Consider the following 16,290-nt stretch of genomic DNA (forward strand, 5'->3'; position numbering starts at 1 on the left):
AATTTGAGGAGAGAGAGAGAGAAGGTAAGAAAGCAAGCCACTAGGTCCAGGACTTGAACCATGGTCGGCCTATGGGACTCCAGCTCCTTTAACCACCACGCCACCTGCTGGCCCCATACATAACTTTTTTTAGAAAAGAAAGGGAAATGAGGAAACTTCTGGCTATGATGGATATGTCTGTCACTTTGTGATAATTTTGCAAATGTACACATACATCAAAACTTACCAAATTCAACATTCTAAGCATGAGCAGTTTATTATATCTCAATTTTTTTATTATTTTTGTTTTTTAGATTTTTATCATAGGGCACGTGCGCTCACCCGAGAGAAACAGAGAGCGAGAGAGCGAGAAAGTGAGAAAGTGAGAAATCACCCCCCGAGGAGGATGGTCACACTGTAATCCCTTCTCCACCATTCTCCTCTCGGGATTTTGGGCATGCACGCACAGGAGCCCAGTATGATTTTAAAGCCACTGGGTCCAGGACTCAAACCATGCTTGACCATGTGGCAATCTAGCACCTTAACCACCATGCCATGTGCTGGTCCCTATTATATTCCAATTAGACTCTTTAAAGCTGTTTAGAAAGGTGCGTATGAATCTCCGGGGATCTCATAAAATGCACGCTGTGACTCGTGGCCTGGGAGGCGGCCTAGATCCTGCTTTCCTAGCAGTGCTCAGGTAACGCGATAGCCGCCACTCTGCCCACACGAGTACTACTCAGACTATGAGAGGTACGTCTCTACGGCCTGGCTTTACATTATATTCCATGGGCTTTGTGTTGCAGTATAAGTAGGCTTTTTCTCTTCTGAAACACCACACGAAAGGAAATAAAAGACTTACACTGACAGGAAACCACATGCAGGAACCTTCTTCAGGATACATGAACAGCCCATATTCTGGCTTGGTCATCTCTTCGAACACACAGTGGAAGAACTCTGAACTGACCCCTCCACTCTCTGGACGAATTTCATTAATGAACCCAACCTAAGGAAAGAGAACATTTTTCCAGGTCCTAATTTAAAATACAACTCGTGCGTCTTTATGGAGAAGTTTTAAACCTCTAGCCACCATTCTGGCCACCACTAGAATGAGCAGACTCCCACACGCCTTACCTCCAGGTAATCTGTCCTTCGATTTGCTATGAGGCAGTGGAAGCCATGATCTGCCCATTCTCAGACTGCTGTTGAGTGAGCGTGTGGATCCTTCCACTGTCACACGTACTGGGGAAGGGTGACTAGCAAGGCGACATTCACCGATTATGGTGACCGTTACCCTGAAGCCAAGTTTTTTTCTTTTTCTTTTTTTGGAGAGGTTTTTGCTATAGGGCACATGTGCTCACCAGGAAGACAGACAGAGACAGAAACCGAGAAATCACCCCCCAGGAGGGAGAAATTACCTCTCCTATTGGGATCTTGGGCACACACGCACACGAGCCCAGCATGAGTTTAACCCACTAGGTCTGGGACTCGAACTGCAGTCGACTACGTGGGAGTCCAGTGACATAGCCACTACGCCAACTGCTGGTCCCTTGAACCGAAGTTTGACATGCTTCAAAGCTCTGGGCCATTCTATCCCCTGATTAGTGTAGCTCGTTGTTTAAGCTCATCTCATCATGAGACTGCATTCTCAGCTTCAGTCAACCACTATTTGGTTTCTCTTTCTCTACCCTCCTTCGGGCTTATGCTAATCAGCACTCCAGCTAGTCTGGGTTTGAGACCTTGGCAGGACTACCAATCTGTCCCCAGCTCCTGTGAGAAATCCATACTAACCAGCCCTTATTTATTTATTTAAAGGTTTTTGTCACAAGGTGCATGTGCTCGCTGGAGAGACAGAGAGAGAGGGAAAGTGAGAAATCACCCTCCCAGGGAAGATGGCCATGCCACAGTCCCTCCTGCCCCATTCTTCTGCTGGGATTTTAGACATGCGCCAAGAGTGATTTTCCAGGCACCAGGTCTAGGACTCGAACCATGGTCAACCATGTGGTAATCCAAAGCCTTAACCACCATGCTACCTGCTGGCCCCAGCCCGTCTTTTTAAAACTCTCTTTACCTTTGGACATTGTGGCTGAGTATTATTCTGGTGTTCCCCTATCCCTCTATTCCATTTCTGCTTCCTTTTCTGGTTAATTTCCTTTTATCACTGAGCTCTATTTCTTGGATTTTTGCTCTCTTTCTACTCTAATCTCTTTGCCCGGGAGATCTTATCTACTGCCACTTTGATCAACTCCTTGGCCACCGTATTCGAAGGCCTGCCTCTCATTCCCATATGGATATCCCAATAACAAATGAATCTTACTTCTGATTTTTCTTATCTCTGTTCGTTCACTCACAGTCTGCCTATGCCACAGCCAGGACTCAGTCCTAACAGGGTCTTACAGCCTGGCCTTGTTCAGAGTCAGTATTTTGATCGGGTTTTCAGTTTACTTTCTTAGCTCTTGGTCATCTCCTGTAGGGTAAAGTAATTTTCTACTGACTTCCTCAGTTAAGATTTAAAGAAAGAGAGAGGAGGACATACAACTGGGAAGTCTGGCTTATGAGATAGTTTTTGTTTTCCATTGGAGTTCCATGCTGGGGAATACTCCTCTTGTATCTGCACACCACCCTCCAGGTACTGGTTTCTTCTCTGAGAGCCTGACTCTCCCCTCATGACCAACATCAGGGAAATCCACTCCCGTCTGGATGGACTCTGGTCTTACCTATGGAGCTGGTTATTCCTCTATAGCCTCAAGAGGACAAATGATCTGAGGGATCATATAATAAAACCCGACAGGCACCCACAAAGGATGACTGAAATGGAAAACCACACAGTGGAAGGTCTTGAACTAAAACTAGAGCCAACATGTAGGAAAAGTATCCATGCCATAGCTGCTTGTTGACTGCATTAATGATCCCAATTCTTTACCCTTCCTTGATTCATGTCTTTTTAAAAATTTATTTACTTATTTAATTCCATTTGTTACTATTATTATTATTATTTAATTTGACCAGAGAGAGAGAGAAAGAGAGAAAGGGTAAGTGAGAAATTAAGCCACCAGGTCCGGGACCCAAACTTCAGTTGACCATGTGGGAGTCCAGTGCCTTAACCACCATGTCACCTGCCAGCCCCTGATTCATGTCCTTTGCATGTCCTCCATTAGTAGGCTGGGTATATTTCCCCAGCCCTTAATTGGATTCAACCATGTGACTGCCATGACGCAGACAATGCTTGTGGCCTGACTAGGCTTGCTATCTTGCACCGCTGGCACTGCCGTGAGAAAAACATGCTTACTGGTCCCAAAGGAGGATGGAAAACATGCAATGAGCCAGGATTCCCTAGCCAGGCCTAGCAGAGATCAGCCCATCCCCAGCCAACTCCTAGATGTGTAAACAAACTCGGACAAAATCAACAAAGCTACCCAGGTGGGTTCAGCCCTACCAGCAGATCTCAGCTGAACTGCACAGATCTGTAAAATGAATGATTGTTACTTCAAGCTATCCTGCTTTGCGATGCTTTGTTATGCAGCATTTTTATAGGCACAGTAACTAACAGTGAACTCAGAACCAATGCACAGTTCAGCATCCCACTGCTATTCTCTGATGGGAAGGAGGGAAATTCTGGAAACTGTAAGAACCATAGTTGAAAATGCAGGTTATTTTAGAAGTCTATGTTGCATTATAGGTTGTGTAGCCCTAATCCAAAATGCTTAAGGGTAAAAGAGTTTCAAATTTCAGATACGTTCAGATTTCAGAATGTTTACATGTAGGTAATGAGGTATCTTAGGGGCCAGCAGGTCTCCATGAACTAGACAGCGTATTACTGTGATTTTCTTTAATGTCTTTTACAAAGGCAAGTTGCCACTTGTTATTTTTGCATAAAAGTTTAAATTATTCAAGACCACCAGATGGCATAATGATTATGTCACTGGACTCCCACGTAGTCGACTGCAGTTCGAGACCCAGACTCAGCGGCTTAAAACTCACACTGGGCATGTGTGCGTTCGTGCCCAAAATTCCAAGAGGACTATGGAGGAAAAGGGATGGCAGTGTGGCCATCCCCTCTAGGGGGTGATTTCTCACTTACTATCTCTCTGTCTCTCTCTGTGTCTCTCCAGTGAACACAAGTGCCCTACAGCAAAAATCTCTCTTGAAAAGTATAACTTATTCACACACACACACACACACACACAGGTTTTTTTTTTTACCGTACCACTAATATTTTGTAAAGGTCACTGGCTTCAGCTTGGCTTAACTGACGCAAAGCATCTTCCACCAGGTGACTTCGTCTGACGTTTAGGGTAAATGTGGGTGGTGGAGGGCATGTTTCCATCCTCTGTAGAATCGTTTGCCCCAGATCGAAGTAGGCTTTCTCCTGTGATATCTAGAAAGAGAAATATTTTAGTCGGCTTCTCATTTTGACCTCAGAGGAATTCCAGGGCTTAACACTTCAAATACACATATTTTGTGTAGTGTACACTTAATCCTGCCTTGCTGTATATGCTCACGTAATTATTTAAGGAAAAGGACATATCTCCACTATGGAAGATAAAGAGATTATGGGTAAGAGAAACTACAGCACCTAGGAATTGGGTCTAGGGGACTGGTTACCATGAATAAACAGCTTAGTAATTAAAAGCTATCACAGCTCACTTTCTTTTTTTTTTTTTTTTAGAGTTTTTTTGCCTTGGTGCACATGTGCTCACCAGAGACAGAGAGAGACAGACCGACACAGTAAGAGGGAAAGTGAGAGATCACCCCCCAGGGGGATGACCACATCCCAATCTCCTCTCCTCCATTCTCCTCCCAGGATCTTGGGCACATATGCACACGGGCCGGGTGTGATTTTCAAGCCGCTGGGTCTGGGACTCAAACTGCACTTGGCCACGTGGGAGTCCTGCAACGTAATCGCTATGCCATCTGCTGGTCCCCACAGATTGCTTTTTATATTAGTAATCTTTAGAGGCAATACTGGTGTTCAATGTGCTGAGAAACATTCACTGACCATCAGTCTTTTCTTTCTTTCTTTCTTTCTTTTTCTAATTTTTGCCACGTAGTTTCAGGAGAGAGACAGAGAGGCAAAGTAAGAAATCACCCCCCCTCCAGGAGAGAAGGCTGCACCCTAATCCCTTCTCCGTTTTCCTCTCAGGACTGTGGGCACATACACACATGCACTCAGTATGCTTTTTTCAGCTGCCAAGTCCAGGACACAAACAGTGGAGTCGGTCGTATGGGATCCAGAACCTTAACCACCACACCACCTGCTGGCTCATCAGCCATCAGTCTTAAGTAGAATGTTTAGGATTTTAATTCTCAGAAATATAAGGACAGTCTAGGAGCTCACAGATATTAGTTGTACAAATAAGACCAGCAGGTGGCACAATGGTTACATCACTGGACTCCCATGTAATCAACCACAGTTCAAGTCCCAGACCCAGCGGCTTAAAACTCATGCTGGCTGTGCCCAAAATCCCAAGAGGAGAATGGAGGATAAGGTATTGGGGAGTGGCCATCCTCCCTTGGAGGGTAACTTTTCATTTTCTGTCTCTCTGTCTCTTTGGTGAGTGCATGCACCCTATAGCAAAAATCTCTCTTCAACAAAAAGCAATGATCCTAGTCCAGGCTTCAGGCTGGATGTTTGTCCACATTAGCTTTCTACAAGCCCTCCAGAGAAGCCAGATCTCAGCCACCATTATATTCCAAGACATCCACAACAGAAAGATTTTTCTGTTTTTTCCTTAAGATATTTTTTGGAGGGACAGCAGGTGGCATGGTTTAAGTGGCTAGATTCCACATGGCCAACTGTACAGCTCAGTCCCAAACCCCACCATTTAAAAACACACTGGGCGGGGGCCAGCAGATGACATGGGGGTTAAGGCACTGGACTTCCACATGGCCAACTGCAATTCAAGTCAAGCTGCCACCTGGCAGCTCGAAAATCATGCTGGGCACATGTGTGTGCATGCCCAAAACCTTGAGAGGAGAATAGAGGAGAAGGGATTACAATATGGCCAACATCCTTACGGGAAGATTTTTCACTTTCACCCTCGCTATTTCTCACTATCTCTCTGCCTCTCTGGTAAGCGCACATGCCCTAGCACCCTGTGGCAGAAAACCTTACAAATAAATAGAGTCAGCCCTGTGGCACAGCAGTTAAGTGCTGTGCATAGAAAGTGGATCCCACATGGCTGACTGTGGTTCAGTCCTAGCTAACTCTTTAGTGAGCACACATGCCTTCTGGCTAAATAAATAAATGAATGCATACATACATAAATAAAGAAAAAAACATCTTGTAGGACCAGCAGGTGACATGGAGATTAAGGCAGCTGGATCCCAAACAGCCAACTCTGTGGTTTGAGTCCCAGACCCAGTGGCTTGAAAATCATGCTGAATGTGTGTGCATATGGGCACACAAACACACGTGGCTGGCATGAATCCCAAGCCACCAGGTCTGTCCTTTAAAGTATTGGTAAAGGTCAGTAATGAGGAATGATTTCTATTTCCTCTGAGTTTTTAAAAGTATAAATATCATGGATAAATAGATACAAACCTTTCCTGAGGAAGGACCCAGAAAACAAGCCTCACCCATCAAAGAAATGCTTAGAAAACCTTTAGTATAATATCTCAGGAATAATTATTACATACACCTAAGAACTAAGGCCGATGACGATAAAATACTGAAGTGGCCCAGCGTGGCGGTGTAGTCAGTGGCGGGCTGGAACCTCAGTGCTGGGAATCGTGTAGCCAGCTGAGGTTTGGATCAGGCTGGAAACATGTGGGGTCCATGCACAGACACCCGGGATCCTGCCAAGTGGAGGGCTGGAGAGGGGGAATCACAGGATGACAAGACCCCGGTGGTGCCCCCCACCTTTGTCATTCACACACACTCTCATGAATACAATAATTAAGTTTTTTAAAAAGTCTATTCTAGGGGACCAGCAGATGGCATAATGGTTATGCTGCTGGACTCCCACGTAGTTGATCATGGTTCGAGTCCCAGACCTGGCAGATTGAAACTCACTCTGGGTGCATGTGCATGTGTGCCCAAAAGCCCAAGAGGAAAATGGAGAAGGGATTGCAGCATGCCCATCCACCCATGTTGGACACACACGCACACGCGCCCGGCGTGAGTTTAAGCCACCGGGTCCGGGACTCGAACCGCGGTCGACTACGTGGGAGTCCAGCGACATAGCCATTACGCTAACTGCTGGTCCCTCTGTCTGTCTTTCTGATGAGAGCACACACCCTATAGCAAAGATCTCTCTTAAAAAAACACATTAGTTTTTATTTTATTCACATTAGTTTAAAATAAATAAAACAGAGTAGAAGAGGAGAGGGAAAAGAAGTTGTGATTTGCTCTAAAATCCTTCAGCAACATCAGTAACAACTATCACAACAACAAACTGATAGATGAAGTGTGGCAAAATATTGATAATGGCTGAATCTTGGTTATTGGGTTCAATAGGCCAGTATCTCTATTTACATATGTTGGAAATTTTACATAAGAAAAAGGAGGGTATACATACCTGCATTTTTACCTGTGAATCAGCCTGCAGTAATTTAATTTTGGATAGCGTGTTAAAGATAAATGGAAAATCACTAAAAATAACAGGGCTGGGATCAGCTGCAGGTGCCTAAAAAATAAACAGAGACAATAATTTTGGCATTAAAAGAAAAGAAAAAAATGTCATTTCTTGGGACCAGCAGTTAGCATAATGGCTATGTCGCTGGACTCCCACATAGTCAACCGCGGTTCGCGTCCCGGACCCGGTGGCTTAAACTCACACCAGGTGCATGTGCATGCGTGCCCAAGATCCCTAGAGGAAAATGGAGGAGAAGGGATTGTGGTGTGGTCATCCCCTCAGGGGGTGATTTCTTGCTTTCTATCTCTCTGTCTCTCTCTGTCTTTCTGGCGAGCACACGCGCCCTATAGTGAAAACCTCTCCCAAAAAAAAAAAAGTCATTTCTCTAATTATCAGCTTAAATTATTACTCTGTATACTTTTTAAAATTAAATTATTTATTTGTTTTTATTTAATTTATTATTTTTAAATTTGCTATAGGGCACATGTGCTCACCAGAGAGAGACAGAGAAAGTGAGGAAGCAAGCCACCAGGTCCAGGACTCGAACCATGGCTAGCCATGTGGGAGTCCAGCACCTTCACCATCATGCCACCTTCTGGCCCCTACTCTGTATACTTTTTAGAATCTGTTTTTAAGAATCCAAATTACCCAGAAACAAATTTCCAGAAAATGCATTTGTCTAATGAATGAAAGATATTTTCTTCCTTTTTTTAATTAAAATTTTTTTTTTCTGAAACATAATAAGTTTTCAATGATCAACTAATTTAACAAACTAAGCATTGCAATAAAGGAATTTTCAAATCTTGGTTTATCAAAGAGACACCTACACAGCCACTACAGTAAGGTGACACCTTTTAAAGTATGACAATTTTCATAAGTTAAAATACTATTCTTACCAGGTTGTTATTCCGAACAAATAGTCTTCTTCTATCCATGTAAAAGTTCAAGAAGTTGGAGAGTTCATTTATGTTGAAAGCATTTTCCGGTAGTCGACGGGTAACAGTGTTTACCTTAAAGAGAATACGGCCTATGAATTTCACTTTCTATCAATAGATTTACTATGACACATAAGACCAGCAGGTGGCGTGGAGGTTAAATCACTGGATCCCATGGGGCCGCAGGTGGTGTGGTGGTTAAGGCACTAGACTCCTACATGGTCAATGGTAATTTGAGTCCCAGACCTGGTGGCTTGCTTTCTCCCATCAGACCTGGTGGCTTGCTTTCTCACTCCCCCCCCCATCAAATTACAAATAGTAATAACAAACAACATTAAATAAATAATTCTAAAAGAAGACTAATTATAATAACAAATGAAATTAAATAAATAAATAAATACTTCTTTTTTAAAAAAAAAGCACTGGATCCCATATGGCTGACTGCATAGTTTGAATCCTGGACCTAGCAGCTTGAAAATCACACCAGTCATGTGTGCATGCATGCCCAAAATCCCAAGAGGAGACTGGAAGAGAAGGGAGTGTGGCATGGCTATCCTCCTGGGGTTTATTTCTCACTTCCCATTCTCTCTCTGGCAAGCACACTCACCCTATAGCAAAAACTTAAAAAACAATAAATATATATATTTATTTACATAGATAATCAAAATAGAGTTCTATAAAGCAAAAACACTTGCCAACAATAAAACTAAGTTCTCAGGCCAGCCTTGTAGCCTACTGGTTCAGGGAATCAGATCTCACATCACTCACCACAGTTTGGATCCCAGCCCCAGAGACTTGTAAACAGGCACATATGCGTGCAGGGTGGAGAAATGGAAAAGATAGGATTTTGATATGCCCATGTCCCACTGGAAGGTACTTTGTCTTTCTCTCTGTCTGCCTGTTTCTATATCTTTCCCCCACATCCTTGGTCAATTAAAAAAGAAAGAAAGAAAAAAGAAAGAGTTCTATAAAATTTCTACTTTCTGACCTATAATTTCTTCACCATTTTTTTTTTTTTAGGTTTTTCCCCTTCACCATTTTTTTTTTTTTTAGGTTTTTCCCATAGGGGCATGTGTGCTTGCTGGAGAGACAGAGAGAGAGAGGGGAAGGGAAAGTGAGAAATCACCCCCAACGGGGATGGCCACACTACAATCCCTTCTCCTTCATTCTCTTCCTGGGACTTGGGGCATACATGCACCTGGCATGAGTTTCAAGCCACCAGATCTGGGATCTGACTGCAGTCGGCCATGGGGGAAGCCCAGTACTGCAGGGGGTGACCAAATCTGGGCATAAAAAGCTGTAAAGTAGTTAGGGACATACAGAGAGCAAGCAAAAGCTCCCTATGAAGCTATAGTCTGCTGCCACACTACGGATTGAAGAAAGCCGAATGTCAGCTAGAGCAAGCCGGGAGAAGCCTGTTTACAGCGACGAGATGCAAGATGTGGAACCAGCATATGGTGGAATGGTCACACTGCTGGACTCCCACATAGTCAACCACGGTTTGAGTCCTGGACCTGGCAGCTTAAAAAACTCATGCCAGGCACACATGTGTATGTGCCCAAAATCCTGAGAGGAGCATGGAGGAGAAGGGATAGTGATGTGGCCATCCTCCCTGGGAGGAGACTTCTCACTTTCTGTCTCTCTGGCAAGCGCATGCGCCCTATAGCAAAAATCTCTCTCTAAAAAAATAAAAATAAAACCACAAGACAAGATGCTCTACAGCTGCAGGCAATGATAGAAAACCCCCACTTTACTTTCCCTATAAGAGGGTGCGCACACCGTCCCCATAGAAGAATGAGCACGTAATGGCCTGGGGCCATGGCGTTCTCCAAGCAGAGACAACGAAACCACCGATCCAGCTTTTCTCCGTCCATCCTTTCTCAAGTCCCTTGACCCACTTCGACCCACTTCCACTTGGGCTTCCACGTCTTTTTGCCACCAGGCTCTGGTATAATACCTTAACCACAATGATACCTACTGGCCCCAATTTCTTCAATTTTCATAAAGAAATACTGCTTGGGCCAGCTGGTGGCATGGTGGTTAAGGTGGCTAGATCCCATATAACCTACTGCACAGTTCATGTCCCAGATCAGGTGGCATGAAAACCATGCCAGGCACATGTATGTGTATGTGTGCCCAAAGTCCCAAGAGGAGAACGGAGGCGAAGGGACTGCTGGCAGGCCATCCCCCAGGGGGTGCTTCTCACTTTCCCTCTCTCTTTTTTTGTCTTTTTCTGGCAAATTAAAAAAAAGAAAGGAAAAAAAAAAAGACATGGAACATTTCCAGCAGCCCTCAAGGGACTCTACATACTCTTTCCAAAGTCAATCACCTGCTCTGCCAAGAGGTGACATCCTCTGATTTCTATTACTGTAGATTAGCTTTGTCTGTTTTTGAAATTCGTATAAAGGAAATCGTAAGAGTAACTTTTTGAGTAGATCGTCTCCTCATCACCACGTGGATGAGATTCACCCATGTGTTGCATATAGCTGTAACTGCAGTGCACTTTTTCAAATGAAAATATCTATTACAAAACATCTTTTTGTTTTGATTTGTTTTTGTAATCCCCAGAGGGTGCGTGCACTTACCATGAAGAGAGAGAAAAAGAGAAAGCAACCCCACGGGGCATGTCTACACCACAATCCCTTCTCCTCCTCCATTTCTTTCCTTTTGGGATTTGGGCACACAGGCGCACATTCTCAGCATGTTTTTCAAGCTGCCAGGGCTGGGATCAAACCACAGTGGCCAGGGAACCGGCAGATGGTGTAATGACTACGTCACTGGACTCCCATGTACTTGACCATGGTTCGAGTCTAGGATCTGGTGGCTTAAACACGCCGGGCGCATGTGCGTGTCCCCAAGATCTTGAGAGGAAAATGGAGAAGAAGGGATTGCGGCATGGCCATCCCCCCGGGGGGTGATTTCTCGCTTTCTGTCTCTCCGTCTCTGTCTGTCTTTCTGGAAAGCCCAGCCGCACTATAGCAAAAATAAACTCTCCAAACTACAGTGGCCATGGGAGATCCATCTCCCTTAACCACTGCACTATGGGGCTGGCCTTTACAAAGCATATCACATCCTCATAAAGCTTCTCACTTTCTAAACTCCCAATTATTTAATGCCAAATATTTCCCTTTCATATAATACTTTTAAAAAATATTTGACTACTTGGGATTCCTGTTTGATTTCATAAGCCTCCAGGTGGCTGGGAGCTAAGGGATTTGTTTAATAAAATGGTAAATGCATATTTCAATCACGAAGCTCTTACCTTATGTACTTTTTTCATCACTCCTAGAAGAGCTTTAACATTACAGTGACTTTCCTCAGTTTCAGTCCAATAAAGCATCTGAAAGGCAATGGCTGCTTTAAGCATCTGGACCAGTGTGTTCAGAGAAGATTCTTGCAAAGATTCCCAACACTTTTCTGAGGAGTAAAAAAAATCAGACAGGATAAATATGGTCCTCCCCTCACCCCGTAAAACCTCTCAGTTTCTACTGGGTCTTTGAATATAAGAAACAGACGATATTTTCCACTCCTGATGACATAATCTATAATAAAATCTTTCCTGAGAATAGCATCCTGGGGCCAGCAGGTGGCATGGTGGTTAAGGTGCTGGATCCTACATGACCAACTCTGAGGTTCAAGTCTCGGACCTGGCAGCTTGAAAAACGTGCCAGGTACACGTGCATGTATGCCCAAAATCCCAAGGGGAGAATGAAGGAGAAGGGACTGAGGTGTGGCCATGCCCCTGGGGGGCGATTTCTCACTTCCCCCTCTGTCTTATCCCAGCAAGTGCACACACCATATGACAAAAAAATCTATTAAAAAAAATATCATCCTGGACAATACTTACGACTCACACTTGAGAGAAAAAGTTTCCCCCTGATTGAGTATCTTTAGAATTAAAAGCTCAAATTCAAGATTTGAAATTTGTTGATGATTCACATTTATACTGACTTCATCAGTTTAAAATTGATAGTTTTATAGGGTATCTATCAAGTCAGGAAATGCGGGTGAATATACACACATACACATGTCATCAGGCATATTTAATTTATAAGTAATAAAACGATATTATTCATCTTTTCAGATTTCACATATACCTGGTACATATGAATATATTTTTCTTAAATAGCCAATAATTGCATTTTTCATATTTTAAAAAATGTTTGCCAGAGTGCACATGTGCTTGCCAGGAAGAGATGAGTGGGAGCAATAAGAAAGCACCTCCTCATGGGGTATGGTCACTCCACAATCCCTCTTCCTCCATTTCTCCCTCATTTTGGGATTTGGGGCATGAACCCCCCCCCACAGTACACATTTCCCACTGGGTCCAGGGCTCGAACTACGTAGTCAGCTGTGTGAGATTCAACTGCCTTACCCATCACATCACCAGCTGACCCACCTATAACTGTATTTTACTATTATGGAGTATTTTATAATTATTTTTTGGTACCTTTATAAGAGAATTCTCAGAAAGCAAACCCATCAGATGTTAAAATACAAGTTAATGTAATTAAATTAGTATTGCCCATGGGATCAGCAGATGGAGTAATGATTATGTTGATGGACTTCCACATAGTCAACCGCAGTTTGAGTCCTGGACCCAGAAACTTAACACTCACACCAGCATACCCAAGATCCTGAAACAAGAATGAAGGAGAAGGATGGCAGCATGGCCGTCCCCACTGGGAGGTGGGGGGTGGTGACTTCTTGCTTTCTGTCTCTCTGGCAAGTGCACATACCCTATACCAAAAAAAACTCTCTCTAAAAAAATAAAAATACTATTGCACAGATGTATGAAAAGCAGATCAATATAGCAGAGTAGAGTCCATAAATGAACCCAGACATATGTAAGACTTTGGCATATTACAATTGTGACACTGTATACAAGTGTGGGTGAACATAGCATCCAATAAATGTGTGGGGACAACTGGAAAGTGATTTTTTTTAAAGGTTTTTGCTATAGGGCGGGTGCACTCACCAGACAGACAGAGAGAGACAGAGAGACAGAAAGCAAGAAATCACCCCCCCGGGGGATGGCCAGGCCACAATCCCTTCTTCTCCATTCTCCTCTCGGGATCTTGGGCATGCACACGCATGTGCCTGGTGTGAGTTTTAAGCCACCGGGTCCAAGACTTGAACCATGGTCGACTACACGGGAGTCCAGCGACATAGCCATTACACTAACTGCTGGTCCCAACTGTTGTTGTTTTAAAGAATTATTTCTTTAATTTTATTTATTATTATTACATTTTTTAATTTGCTATAGGGCACATGTGCTCACCAGAAAGAGAAATAAAGAGAAAGAGAGAAAGTGAGAAAGCAAGCCACCAGGTCCTGACTCAAACCATGGTTGTGTATGTGGAAATCCACACCTTAGCCACCACACCACCCACTGGCCCCAAGAATGATATACTGTTAAGTGGAAAAATGCCAAGTTGCAGAAGAATGTGAAGGATATATTCTACCATTAAAGAAAAGAAAGGAGCCAGCAGGTGGTGTGGTGATTAACACGCTGGACTCCCACATGGCTGACCATGGTTTGAGTCCCAGACCTCGTGACTTACTCTCACTTTCTTTCTTGCTCTGGTGAGCACACATATCCTATAGCAAATTTAATAATAATAATAATGGTAATGAATAAAATTTAATAGTCCTTTTCAAAAAAAATAAAGGAAAGAAAAGAGAAGAAAGAAAGGAAGGGGAGGAGGGAGAGAGAGAAGAAGGAAATATTTGTGTGTATACTCACTGGAAAGACAGAGAGACAGAAAGTGAGAAATCACCCCCAGGGGGATGGCCACGCCGCAATCCCTTCTGCTCCATTCTCCTCTCAGGAGTCTGGGCACACACACACATGCACCCCGCGTGAGTTTCAAGCCACCAGGTCCGGCACTCAAGCCTCAGTCAACCATAGGGGAGTCCAACACCTTAACAACTACACCACCTGCTGGCCCTATATATGTTTTTATATATATAGAATACCTTTGAAAAGTTTCCTAAGAAACCAAAATCTATTGAGTCATTGGAAAAGTCATGACACATTTTTGCATAGAAAAACATTTTTTAAAAAGTCATGACTTTTTTAGACTTCTATTTCAGGCAGTGACTCTAACAAGAGTAGAGATAAAAGAACTTGAAACTTACTCAGGACTCGTAAAGATTGGTCACTCATTTTACAAATGGCCTCCGCAAACGGAACCACCAGCTTCTTCCAGTTCTTGCAGTCACTCATCACAGGACATTCTGGGAGCAGAAGGAAAACGGATAGTGCTTCCTGGTGTGGAGAACGGCATGGAAGGGCTTTGAGCAGACCATCCTCAAGACTCTCAGTTATCTGTGGTCAGAGTAAGATCAGGAAAATATGAGACGCAGTGAGGAGTAAGCTGGGGGCCAGAGATCGCATTCCGCCGTGCTCCGACTGGAATTCCGTCTGAAGCCTCCTGAAGAAGTTTCCTCGCTCCTGACATTCCAAATGCCCTGAGTTAGCAGGGGACGGGGAGACTGCCATCCTCCTCAGCCCATGTCAGGGTGCGTGAAGTGAAATCGCAAACGCCTGGGTGTACTAAGTAAATCATGGATTCACAGCCAGCATGTATACAGATGGCCCTAGTATCTGTCCCTCTAGAAGGAGCTATCACCCACCCCCCTCTTACACACACACACACCAATCTGTTTCTTTTTTTTTCCCTCCTGTCACAGTAGAAAATATTTAGAGAAAAAATAACTCTGAACTTTTATATTATTTATTTCCTCCAGAGGTAAACTTTTAAAAATAGAACACATATAAAAACAGATTCGTGGAAATCATTTGTATCTTTTTTTTTTTTTTTTTCGTTTTCCCTAATTTCCAGAGGGGCACATGTGTTCACCAGAGAAACAAGACAGAAAAGGAGAGGAAGAGAGCATTCGCCAATGGGGCATGGTCCCATGGTCACACCACAATCCCTCCTCCACCCTGTGCACACACAAACACACAGTGATTTTTTTCAAGCTGCTAGGACCAGAATTAGAACCATGGTCGGCCTGTGGGAGCTGACTCCCGTAACCACTAGGCCACAGAGCTGGGGCCATGTATTGTATCTTTATTTTTGGCTAAGCATTCATTGAGTACATCTCATGTAAATCTTTCTATTTAATCTTTTTTTATTTTTAAGTTTTTGCTATAGGGCATGTACACTTGTCAGAGAAAGAGAGAGAACGAGAAAGTGAGAAATCATCCCGGCATGTACACTTGTCAGAGAAAGAGAGAGAACTGAGAAAGTCATCCCGCAGGGGGGATGACCACGCCACAATCCCTTCTCCTCCAGTCTCCTCTTGGGATCTTGGGCACGCGTGCATGGGCACCCAGCGTGATTTCCAGGGCTATACAACTGCACAGTCAGCCATGTGGGATCCAGTGCCACCTGCCAGCCCCACTTTCTTTAATTTTATTAATAATCATGGAAGGGTAGTTCTTGCTTTGTTTTTTTAGCTTGTTTTTACAGATGAAGAAGGAAAGCCTCAAGAGAAACTTAGAGGAGGGAAGTATCTAATTAGAAAGTGACTGATCAGGGGGACCAGCAGTCAGCATAATGGCTATGTCGCTAGACTCCTACGTAGTCGACCACGGTTCGCGTTCCAGACCTGGTGGCTTAAAACTCATGCTGGGCGCATGTGCGTGTGTGCCCAAGATCCTGAGAGGAGAATGGAAGAGAAGGGATTGCAGCGTGGCCATCCCCGCAGGGGGGTGATTTCTCGCTTTCTGTCTCTCTATCTGGTGAGTGGATGCACCCCGTGGCAAAAACCCCTCCAAAAAAAAAAAA

General features: G+C 43.9%; 1 protein-coding gene across 1 annotated transcript in view; it reads right to left on the minus strand.

Annotated features, from left to right (window-relative positions):
* HERC6 (HECT and RLD domain containing E3 ubiquitin protein ligase family member 6) overlaps nucleotides 1–16,290 on the minus strand; it is a 54,864-nt gene that overhangs the window by 11,943 nt on the left and 26,631 nt on the right. The window contains exons 12-17 of the mRNA XM_006143290.3: nucleotides 14,633–14,822; nucleotides 11,754–11,908; nucleotides 8,453–8,566; nucleotides 7,500–7,607; nucleotides 4,187–4,357; nucleotides 842–985 (exon numbers count right to left, since the gene is read on the minus strand). Coding sequence (XP_006143352.1) covers nucleotides 842–985; nucleotides 4,187–4,357; nucleotides 7,500–7,607; nucleotides 8,453–8,566; nucleotides 11,754–11,908; nucleotides 14,633–14,822 — 882 coding nt within the window. The remainder of the gene's footprint in view (nucleotides 1–841; nucleotides 986–4,186; nucleotides 4,358–7,499; nucleotides 7,608–8,452; nucleotides 8,567–11,753; nucleotides 11,909–14,632; nucleotides 14,823–16,290) is intronic.

The sequence above is a fragment of the Tupaia chinensis genome, unplaced genomic scaffold (assembly GCF_000334495.1).
Source record: "Tupaia chinensis unplaced genomic scaffold, TupChi_1.0 Scaffold000094_1, whole genome shotgun sequence".
Lineage (NCBI taxonomy): Eukaryota > Metazoa > Chordata > Mammalia > Scandentia > Tupaiidae > Tupaia > Tupaia belangeri.